General features: G+C 37.9%; 1 protein-coding gene across 1 annotated transcript in view; it reads left to right on the top strand.

Annotated features, from left to right (window-relative positions):
• Positions 1-12,543, top strand: part of dnah5l (dynein, axonemal, heavy chain 5 like) — a 300,816-nt gene that overhangs the window by 256,475 nt on the left and 31,798 nt on the right. The window contains exons 67-69 of the mRNA XM_041248036.1: positions 198-368; positions 700-1,078; positions 10,280-10,551. Of these exons, the coding sequence (XP_041103970.1) occupies positions 198-368; positions 700-1,078; positions 10,280-10,551 (822 nt within the window). The remainder of the gene's footprint in view (positions 1-197; positions 369-699; positions 1,079-10,279; positions 10,552-12,543) is intronic.

Below are 12,543 nucleotides of genomic sequence, written 5' to 3'. Positions count from 1 at the left end.
CATGAGAACATCCTCTCATAGCTTTGCAAGCTCACCTAAATCCTTACCTGAACACCTGCTTTAAGCAGAGACTGATAGCCACAGCCTGATCCCAGGCCTCTAGAGACAAGAAAGAAAGGCAAGTGAATTAGCCCCCTGTGTCACCTAGTATTGGTATGTGTTGAGTTATTTGTACACTTTTATTCTGGTTTCTACAGGAACTAGAAGCCGAAAGAGTGAAGCTCTTGGAAGAGGTGATGTCTAACAAAAGGAAAATGCAGGAGCTAGAAGATAACCTCTTGTTCCGCCTGACCAGCACCCAGGGCTCCCTGGTAGATGATGAGTCGCTGATTGAAGTCCTACGCATCACTAAAACCACAGCCGAGGAGGTGAGAGAATTGCACAGCTGAGCAGACACTGAAAAAAATGTAATTCTCAAAATATCAGACATGATATTTGCCTATGTGCAACTCATTAGTCCTTGTGCACCATAAAAAAATGTAGGTTTTTAAAGAAAGAATGGTACTTTACAGAAAGCATTTCTTTAGAGTAAAAGCAACAAAGAAAGGGTGCAGTCTGTAGAATAACTCACTTTTCGAAATGTTTTTTAAAAGGTTATAATGGACAACTCCCCACCACAATAATGATGCACCAGATATAGTGTACACATCCTATCTGTGGCAATGTGAATATTTTGTAACACATAAAATATGTTTTCAGGTCAGTGAGAAACTTAATATAGCAGCTGAAACGGAGGTGAAAATCAATGCAGCCCGGGAGGAGTACCGCCCAGTGGCCACCCGTGGCAGTATCTTATACTTCCTGATCGTGGAGATGAGCCTGGTGAACGTGATGTATCAGACGTCCCTCAGACAGTTCCTGGGCCTGTTTGATATGTCCATGGAGAAGTCTGTCAAGTCCCAGATCACCTCCAAACGTATCGCCAACATCATTGAGTACCTGACCTACGAGGTGTTCAGGTACACGGCTCGAGGCCTTTATGAGGATCACAAGTTCCTCTTCACGCTGCTCATGGCACTCAAGATTGACTTGCAAGCCAAGAAGATTTCCCATGAGGAATTTCAGACACTTATTAAAGGTATGTTCCCAGATTCTAGTAATTGTTTATTTAATTAAAAAAAAATTGAGTTTGTGAACAGCATTTAAAACTAGTGTATTTTATTCATCAGCAAAACAGGGGCCAACTCTTTTAGGGGCCAGTGCATACCGAACAAGTAAGGAGATGAAAAAAAAAGAAACCTTGTTTAAATGAACTACTGCACAACGCAAGCGACGCAAACTGTGCATGTTCCTTCTGTAGATAGCCCTTTTTTATTCCTTCACCGTCCTGTGTTACTATTCAGATGACAACAAAGTTTTAATCAGCCTATCAGTGTGTCTGTACTGCTTTTCTGTGACCTGTACTGTGCGGTAGGGGGTGGGACAAAGTTAGTGCTGCATTGTTTTCATTTAGTTGCTAAAATCTAGTTTTCAGCATTAGAGGTAAAAATGGACTACAAAGCAAAAAAAGAAAAGTATATTACGGTGATTGATCATGTCAAGATGTTTCCCAAAGAAACTGTACATGTAGATGGAAGTTATTGTTTTGCATATTTTAATGTGTCTTTGGAGAAAATACGATCGATCGCTATTTAGCTTCAGAATCACACATTAAACAACAGGCTACTACAGGTGCTGCTGAAGAGAACGTAAAATAACAGCTTTCAGGAACCAAACTCAAAAGTAAGCCCAGACAAAAAGTATTCATGTCTGCAAGTTAAATCAGTGCTAAAACAATCTAGCACAGCCACCTCACTTCAACCTGCTGCTTACTTTTTCGCAGTTGGAATTTTATACTCGAGTAGCCACGTTTTCTTTGTTTTGACTTGGTACTAATAAAATAAATTATTGGATGGGACAAATAACATGACAACGAATGTGCTGCATATATTGCCTTTATTAAAGTATGCATACGCCCTTAGGGAAACGAGTTTTGGGGCTGTTTCTAATCGATTTCCACATCTGTATAACTTGGCAAAGCTTTGCCTTAACTTCCAACCAATTCAGTGGATGCAGACGTGCAGTCTCATGTATGGGCAAGTCAACTGCAGGGGGATGATGCATGCTTGCCTTTAACAAATGACACAGTTTTTAGGCTTTATAGTGTTCTGAACTACTGTCTACTTAGGTTTATTTAATGTTTAAACAGGTCCGCAAAATGTCAGCAAAATTTATTCTGCAACCTACCCGTGAAAAATATGTAAATTTACAGCGATTTAAGTAGATCCCTTATTATGATATATAGAGATATATCTCACTGCATTTGGTGTTAAAGGTCCATAGCTGGCTCATCTTATGGAAACCAGCTGCAATAATGTAGCATAAGAAACTAAATGTTTTTTTGTTTTTTTATTTCTGAATTTATAAAACTTTTTGCAGACAGATAATATTTTAAAGTTATCCAAAAATATTATATAAAAAGGTAAGTATTCATTTATTGTGTGATCACAATTATCCTTGAAGCTTTATTTCAACCTTTTCAAATACCAAGCAGATTAAAATAAGTAGATTTTGGTGAATTTATCGGTTCTAGTATTTTCAAGTATTAAATAAAGTGTGATTTTTTAAAATTTGTTATGGCAACAAAATGTATTCAGCATCAGTTGCGGGTCAATGCTAGTTCTATGTAACCAGCAAAACGAATTTCATACACTTGTTAAACTAGATAAACTAGTCGTCCTAAATTTGAATTATTATTTTACATTTTGTCACCCTTAGCAAATGCATTGTTTACAAAAACCCATTCACTACTTACCGGTCTTAAACATACACATAGCTGCACGGCAAGTGAAAGTAAATGATGAGCATGTATTTACTACTGCTTTAGGTTGCATAAATACACACAAAAAAATGTGCCATAAGATGAGAAGTGGGAACTGCTTTATATACAGTAGGCTTCAACATATTCAAGCTGTTACCACAATTATAAAAACCAATATGTGTAATTCTTCAACTCTAGAAAGATTTATTTTTGGTCAGAGACATTGACACACAAGTTTTATAAGAACATACGAACATAAGAAAGTTTACAAACGAGAGGAGGCCATTTGGCCCATCTTGCTCGTTTGGTTGTTAGTAGCTTATTGATCCCAGAATCTCATCAAGCAGCTTTTTGAAGGATCCCAGGGTGTCAGCTTCAACAACATTACTGGGGAGTTGATTCCAGACACTCACGATTCTCTGTGTAAAAAAGGTGCCTCCTATTTTCTGTTCTGAATGCCCCTTTGTCTACTCTCCATTTGTGACCTCTGGTCCTTGTTTCTATTTTCAGGTCAAAAAAGTCCCTTGGGTCGACATTGTCAATACCTTTTAGAATTTTGAATGCTTGAATTAGGTGGCCGCGTAGTCTTCTTTGTTCAAGACTGAACAGATTCGATTATTTTAGCCTGTCTGCATATGACATGCCTTTTAAGCTCGGAATAATTCTGGTCGCGGTTCTTTGCACTCTTTCTAGAGCAGCAATATCTTTTTTTATAGCAAGGTGACCAGAACTGAACACAATATTCAAGATGAGGTCTTACTAGTGTATTGTACAGTTTTAACATTACTTCCATTGATTTAAATTCAACACTTTTCACAGCCTTTTTTATAGCTTCCCCACATTGTCTAGATGAAGACATTTCTGAGTCAACAAAAACTCCTAGGTCTTTTTCATAGATTCCTTCTCCAATTTCAGTATCTCCCATATGATATTTATAATGTACATTTTTATTTCCTGTGTGCAGTACCTTACACTTTTCTCTATTAAATGTCATTTGCCATGTGTCTGCCCAGTTCTGAATCTTTTTTTTTCTGAATCTAGATCATTTTGAATGACCTTTGCTGCTGCAATAGTGTTTGCCACTCCTCCTACTTTTGTGTCGTCTGCAAATTTAACAAGTTTGCTTACTATACCAGAATCTAAATCAATAATGTAGATTAGGAATAACAGAGGCCCTAATACTGAATCTTTGTGGTACTGGTTACCAGACTCCATTCTGAATTTACCTTAAATACTGCTGGGGGTAATGTACCGAAGCATGCATAACTCTCCAGACTTTGGTGTCGACCTGCAAATTCCCAACTGTGTTCAGTTTACCAGAATTAATCTTTTGTGTAGGGCTTAGTGAATAGCTTTCTGGACATTACCGATCCCTGTGGTACACCGCTGGTTACCACACTCATTCTGAGGTTTTTCCTCTAATCAGTACTTTTATGTTAACCACTCCCTATTCCATGTTTTTCCTCTAATCAGTACTTTCTGTTAACCACTCACTAATCCATGTGCATGCATTTCCTTGAATTCTTACTGCATTCAGTTTGAGAATTAATCTTTTGTGCGGGACTTTGTCAAAAGCTTTCTGGAAATCTAAATAAACCATATCATATGCTTTGCAATTATCCATTATTGATGTTGCATCCTCAAAAAAATCAAGCAAGTTAGTTAGACACGATCTCCCTTTCCTAAAACCATGCTGACTGTCTCCCAGGATACTGTTACCATATAGGTAATTTTCCATTTTGGATCTTATTATAGTTTCCATAAGTTTGCATATAATAGAAGTCAGGCTTACTGGTCTGTAGTTGGTTCAGTTGTACCAGTTTTGTTTCCCTTTTTGTGGATCGGTATTACTGCTGCAATTTTCCAGTCTGTCGGTACCACCCCTGTGTCAAGAGACTTGCTGATCTTGGTTAGCGGGTTTGTAAATGGGAGGACGCATCCGGCCCAGGGGATATTTTGTTAGCTTTGAGTACTATTGGTACTACTGGATCTCATCCGGCCCAGGGGATTTGTTTATTTTAAGAGCTCCTAGTCCCTTTAACACTTCTGCCTCAGTTATGCTAAAGTTATTTAAAACTGGATAGGAACTGGATGACATGTGGGGCATGTTGTCAGTATCTTCCTTTGTAAAAACTTGTGAAAAGTAATCATTTAATATATTTGCTATTTTTTTTTTCTTCATCTACGATTTTGCCATTTGTATCTCTTAAACATTTAATCTCCTCTTTGAATGTTCTCTTGCTGTTGTAATATTGGAAAAACATTTTGGAATTGGTTTTAGCCCCCTTAGCAATGTTCATTACTATTTCTCTCTTGGCCTTTCTAACTTCCTTTTTGACTTGCATTTGCAGTTCCATGTACTCTTTCTGTGTACTTTCTTTTTGTTCCCTTTTTAATGCTCTGTAAAGTGCCTTTTTTCGCTGAATATTTTTTTTAATTGATCTATTAAACCATTTTGGCAATTTAGTTTTACATTTAGATTTGTCTACTTTAGGGATGTAATTGTTTTGCGCCTCTAGTACTACATTTTTGAAGAACAACCATCCTTTTTCTGTGGATGTTTTCTCTATTTTACTCCAATCTACTTCTGTTAGTCTCTGTTTCATACCTTCATAGTTTGCTTTTCTAAAATTGTAAACCTTAGCTTTAGTCATTACTTTTGGGGTTTTAAAAAACACTTCAAATGAGACCATGTTGTGGTCTGAGTTTGCTAGTGGTTCTCTGACCTCTGTTTTAGTTATTCTGTCTTCTTTGTTATTTGAAAAGACTAAATCAAGGCATGCCTACCCTCTAGTCGGTGCCTTGACAAATTGTGTTAGGAAGCAGTCATTTATCATTTCCACCATTTCTATTTCATCCTTCGCGCTAACCACCGGGTTTTCCCATTTTATTTGGGGGACGTTGAAACCCCCCATTAGTATGCTACCCACCGGGTTTTCCAATTTTATATGGGGGAAGTTGAAATCCCCCATTTAGTATGGCTTCTCCTTTGCTACATGCATTTCTAATGTCATTGTATAATAGATTATTTTGCTCAGTGTCTGAATTTGGCAGTCTATAGCATGCCCTTATTTTTATGCCCTTTGAATTTTTGTCCGTTATTCTGACCCAAATTGATTTGGCTTTGTTTTCTTTGTCCAGGTTTAACACTTGGTCTTCAAGACTGTTTCTTATGTATAGTGCTTCCCCTCCTCCTCTTCTGTCCTGCCTTTTTTTCATCGCTCACAGTGTATACCCACAAAATATTATATTCATCCCCACCACTCTCAGATAACCACGTTTCTGTAAAACCTATCACATCATAGTTACCTTTTAGGACAGTAGCTTCAAGTTCTAGAATTTTGTTTCTGTTACTTCTAGCATTTTGATAAATACATTTAATGAAATTTTGTTTCTGATACTTCTAGAATTTAGATAAATACATTTAATGTTTGTCTTACCTGAGTTGTTGTTCTTTTTTTGATGCGGTCTCCCTTCTGTTTTTTTGTTGATTTCTCCCCCCCTTCCTTTTCTAGTTTAAATGCTTCTGAACGAAGACTGTTCGAGAATCTTTTCTCCAATTAGATTGGTTCCCTTTTTATTTAAGTTAAGTCCATCCCGTCTATACAGATAGTCCTTGTTGTAGAATGTGGTCCAATGATCAAGATAGGTGAAGCCTTCCCGTGTGCATCACGTCTTCAGACATGCGTTTTGATTAATTAATTATTTCCAGCTGTCCATATTTTCCTTTGCAAGGTGCCGGTAGTATACAAGAAAATACCACAGTTTTGGTTTTCTCTTTTAATTTCCTTCCTATCTCGCTGAATTTGTTTTGCAGGGATTCTGGTCTGCCTCTTCCAATGTTGGTTGTACCGATGTGGACAACTACTACCAGGTCATCTCCTGTTCATTCTAGGAGCATTTCCACAATTGCAGGGGTTTGCTGGTCTGTCTCTTACAATGTTGTTTGGACACTGATGTGGTAAGAAAGTCTACTACTGGGAATCGAACTTACTGTTCGTCTCAGGAGCCTGTCCACAACAATCAGTGATGTGCTTGACCGAGGCTCCCGGAATGCAGCACACTGTCAATAGTATCCTGGATGTCCAAACTTTCGAATGAACTTGCTGGTGTTGCTCATCAGAATATGGAAGTCCCCAACAATCATGACCTCCGTTCTATTTGCTGTCTGGTCACCACTGTCAATAGGATCCTGGATGTTGTTCCTTTCGCTCTACTTGTTGTTGGCTGTTCTGACTTATCAGAATCCCTGAAGTGACTCAAATTTGTTGTTTGTTTTGATTTCTGGTGGTTGTGTTTGACTAAGTTTCTTTTTTTCCCTTGCTTCTGCCTACCTGAAGCTCCAGCTGTTATGATACTTACTAGTCTATGCAAATCCTATATGGCGCGGCAGTTTACGCAGGGGTGGTGCAGATTTCCATGGGGTTGGGGGGAATTTCCAGCTCCTTAAGCTCTTGTTGCTGTCTTATTGGCTTCTAGCTTCATTTAACTAAGCATACTTACTGTGTTTATTTTCTGTCCTGAATCGCGTGTGCACTTTCACACATTGGTGTATAGCTCTTGCATGGGTTTTAAATCGATTTCCCTCATCTTGCAGTGTGTCACAATGTATGTGTGTATTTAGACACGGAGTAACAAAGTGCCCGCCCCGTGCAAGTAATTATCTAGTTATGTTTTACGCGTGTGGTGTGTTTAAATGTTGGTGAATCACGACATTGGATACACGGGAATAAATTAACGGGTCTGTGTAACACCGCACAGTAGTTTAAATAGATGTATTGGTATTTAGGCACTCTGTATTGCACAGCACTTCACGTGCAAATAAAATGTTATGTGAGCACAGGAGAATTGCACTTTCAATTGCTATTGCAAGCTGCTGGGACCAGCAAGTGAATAATTAATTTAGCAATTGAATCCCAGCACAGCTGTATATAAAGTCAGTTTTCCGTTGAAGTGCACGTTCAATTTTTACATACATTATACACTAGACGCTCCTTTAACCCGGCCGAAGATAAGAATTAGTGCACCGACCTAAGCTCATCGTGTAATTAGACATATAACTTAGCGTCGTCGTTATCATACGAATATATTATAGGTCACCGACAACAGTATATGACCAACAACCCACATGCAGCCCTCACCTACTTGCCCTCGTCTCTTCTCGCTCTATGAATTATATGACGTTAACCCGATTTTTTCTTTTTTTTAGCCGCACAGACATACCCTGCGCCGTCGCTGTGACAATTTTGTTAGCGTGTTCGAATCAGTAACGCGCGCTAAACCAGATTCAATTTGTTTTAAGTTTTGTTTTTGCTGCATGTCCGTTTCAAAAACGCTTTCAAACTGCTTCCTAAAATACTGCTCTGCACTTTTCACACGCCTTATTATCCCACGTTCTCGCTTTACACTCGCTGTCAAGGGGGAAGACTCGCGCTCGGTGTATCCGTCAACCTGCTTTCAAACTGCTTCTAAACTGCTCTGCACTTTTCCACGCCTGTACTTATCCCACGTTCTCGCTTCCACTCGCTGTCACTGGGAAGACTGCCTCGTTATTAGCTGCATTATTCTGCTGTGCTGTTGGCTCCACCCCTCGCCTGTGTCTCAGAATGGCGCTGAATTTGAATCAGCTGCTCTGAGTTTCAACTTGTTTGTTATCAGAAAAACATACGCAGCTGTTTGACTTTGAGCTGCAGTGTTTCTCCGGTGTCCTGTGTTTTCTGATTAAAGCAATTAAAGATGCAATTTCTCCTTACAGTTCTGCATGTAGTGGAAATCAGAACTCAGACTCAAGTCAGAGACTTCTGGTGATGTACTACCAATGCCATACAATTTATTCACTAATGTATAAAGAAAGGTATACCCCCAATACAATCATATACGCATCAGATTTAAACTGACTTTGGACAAGGCCTTAGTACAACTCAGTGCATATGTTTGTATCAGAAAGCACGGATATCCATGGAGTCAATTCGAAGGAGATGAAAACTTTACAATTTGGGTAGTTATACCTTTTGTAGACAACTGTTGACTCCACTCCCATTTGTCTTACTTCTGTCCAATGATTGGGGTTTCCACTCTATCATTGCACATTCCCTCTGCGGGGGAAAATGGGGGGCTGCATACCACGTTGTACCTAGCAGGGCACATCCATCTTGTCTTTCAGTTCCCCTCACTCAACTCACACTATCTCTGCTAATCTCCTGCCTTTTGGTGTTTAGCTCAGACAGTTATCTGTGACTGAGTCATGTTTGGCTATGCAAAACTGCACATAGCTGGTTTTGCCGATGGGAAATGAAAAAACTCAAAATTTACACAACACTATATAGAACCTTAATATAAAAGCATATTAAAGCAACTGAATTAGTATGCACATTAAAATGACTATAAAAACACATTCACACATAATTTAAACATAATGATTAAAAACAACTTAACTATAAAAGACACACATACACAGAATGTAAAACATCAAGAAAGCCATCACTACACTGACTGAATGATTTGTATAGTTAGGTTTACTAAAATGATCATAGTGCTAGTCTGTTTAAATATTAAACAGATTCCCAATATTGATATTCACTCTTGAACAATTTGAAATATCATGGTAGAACCTCCATATAATGTAAATATTGTTTGATATTATTATTCTTAAATATTTATTACGATATTTAAACCTTTTCTGACACCAGATTTGTAATGTATTTATAATAAATCGTAATAAATAATACAAATACAAAATATGCACAGGGGCAGGGGAGCACCCCTTCACATGGAGCCATGATTTTTATACTGTTTTTAAATTAATAAAGACCTTAGTTTCTTGTGGCACGTCCTTATTGGTTAGACTGTGTTTGGGGCTTGGCTAAGAGATTGGGAGTTCTGCCCACACCTCCTTTTCCTATGATGAGACACATTATAACAGTTAAGAAGTAAAAACTTAAAAGTGTATCACTTTTGCTCAATATTTTATAATTTATTCTAAATTAATTTTTAATTCCCTAGAAGAAATTGCCTTTCTTTTTTATAGTAAATATGTCAGGGTGTGTTTTTGGTTGGGGTTCTAAATAGTCTTAACAAGGGGATCTTCTGACTGTGATATTCCTGGTTTGTCAGGGATGTGATAGTAAAATTCTAATATTTCAAGCTCATAGTAATTTAAAGTGTAACTTGTCATTTATGCTAACTCCACAAAGGGTAATCTATCTTCTACAGTATGTCTGATTAGTAATCTCAAACCTAAAGGGGAATTGTTGTTTTCTTTGATGTGAATCTGCCTTTGGTTGTTTAGCATGAAAATACTGGCTATTGAGTATGTGTCTGTCCAGTGGAGGTGTTACTGTGAGATATGTTTCGCCGGACTAAGCGTCTCTGTGTCAGCATCAGGCCTTTATTACGTTTTAGTTAAAGGACTATAGAGATCTGAAATACATTTTTGCTGACTAAGGCTGTGTGATCTACATATGTGGGTTTCATTTACAGGAGGTGCAGCCCTGGATCTCAATTCAGTCGAGCCCAAACCGAAGAAATGGATCCTTGACATTACTTGGCTGAACCTGGTACAGCTGTCTCATTTGTATCCCTTCAATGAGCTCCTAGGACACGTGGCTAGGAACGATAAAGCCTGGAAAACCTGGTTTGATGAAGAAGCCCCCGAAGAGGCTGCAGTTCCTGATGGCTATGACAGAATGCTGGATACATTTCGCAAGCTGCTGCTGATCCGCAGTTGGTGCCCAGATCGCACTGTTGCGCAGGTAAATATTATTATTTCAGGCAGAAATGGTTTGGACACCATCTCTCACATACCTAAAAAGCATTGTAATTGGTGTTTCAGAAATAAACATCACTTAGTCAACCAATTACAATTCTTTCCTCCAAGTAATACAAAAATGGTGATTCCAGTATGTTATTTTCTGAAACACTGGGCAACAAGGTTTGTAAAAAAAACAAAACCCATAATGGGCTAGTTGGTGCCTATTTGTATTCACTATTTCAGCAGCTAATTTATAGCCTCAACAGGAAGCCATTACAAATGGTCTATTTCTATTTAGTTAGCTGCTGTTATTTCACGTACTGCCTTTCTGCTTTTTCTCACAATCTATGGTTTTGTGTAAGCTTTCTAGTGGCCATCACACAAGTCATCAATAATATAATAATATCTTAAAGGGGTGCGAACAAATGCTTTAATTTTTTTGGCTTTCATAACAAGATAACTAGTCCCTTTATATTGTACTGAAAATCTTTGTTACTTCAGGATATGCAACTTTGTCAATACAATGCTATAAATATAATGAAAGATCCCGGCGCTCATGCTTAAGGTCACAGGTCAGCAACTTTTCATCTCTGTGTATTCCAAATGTAAGTATAAAATACAGGCAAAAGGCAGTGTTGCTGCCACTAGTATTAAAACAGGTAAGAAAATAGATTTTAAACTATTTATCACTCCTTTTAACTATTAAAACCATAATACATGAAGACATTTATAAAGACTATCAAAATGTAATATTGGTACTAATATTATGATTGAGTTTTTAAAGATATGGATAAACTGTAAAACACCATCTATGGCTTCTCAAAACCATACTGGGGCAAGTGAAACTGTTAACCACTATTCCTTTTGAGGAGTGTTCTCACATACTGCACTGTTTTTTCTTCAGCTATGATGATGTGTTATGTTTCTTTTTGCACCTGTCTAGTGCTCCTAAAGCATGTTACACATATTTATGTAGTGATTTTCTTTGCTTGTTACAGCCCCATGAGGGTGGAAATTGGATGGCTGCTGTGTCTGCTGTATATGAACTTCTTCACATGTTGTATATCACAGTTGTTTATAGAGGCAAAACTATGTACACAGGAACCACCTGATGCACTGTATATTCTTTCCAACATCATTTCACCAGTGCAGTCCAAGCCAATAATAAATCTACTATTGTAACAGATGTGTTTTTCACAATAATTATCTGTGCCCGGCTAAAGATCTGTCATATGTTTTAAGGTCACTAAAAATGTACGTTTATATTTTCAAGTTCTTCATTGGATAAAAAATCTGCAAAAACATAACCTAGCAGACACACTACTGTATACTACAAATGACAAAAAACACATAGGTTATGTTTAGAATGACTAAGCTTTTTAATAAATGTTTAGTATTTATCTATTTAGTTTAAACTACAGAAAAGGTGAAACTGCTATAAATATCATTGTGCATGCCACATTGTGACAAACGGAAAAGAACTTCCTTATTGAATGCATCATGTGGGTGAGAGGAGCAGTTTTTGATAGGGTCATATAATTGAAAAAAATCTTGCAATATTATGCATCGATGTGATGAAAAAGAAACAGGCATACATAATGGATCATTCAAAAAGGAACCACGCTTCGGGTAAAAAGCAAACAACATTGACAACGTTTCTTTCTGAAAGTGCATGAAAATGTGAGCCACGGCAAGCTGAGAAATTATCTGAATTGTTGTGCACCATGGTAACAGAATCGGGCTTTGTGAAATGAATGACTTTTCGTAGAACCGGAGTACCGCGTGCCTTCAAGTCAAACAATGACTGCTCGTCCTGAGAAATGGTATGTGGAATGTATGAAAACTGCAGGCTGCTAAAAGAGTAGCACTTCCTACCGACTGCTGGACAGCGCTTAACACTGAAAGTTATATATCAATAACGTGCCATTATATTGTTGAAAATTGCGGGCTTCAGTCTGTTGTTCTTGAGACAGAAAACATGCCTGAAAGACAC

This window comes from Polyodon spathula, chromosome 4 (genome assembly GCF_017654505.1).
Source record: "Polyodon spathula isolate WHYD16114869_AA chromosome 4, ASM1765450v1, whole genome shotgun sequence".
Classification (NCBI taxonomy): Eukaryota; Metazoa; Chordata; class Actinopteri; order Acipenseriformes; family Polyodontidae; genus Polyodon; species Polyodon spathula.
Note: the sequence above shows the minus strand (reverse complement) of the source record. Positions and strands in the feature narration are given on the sequence as shown.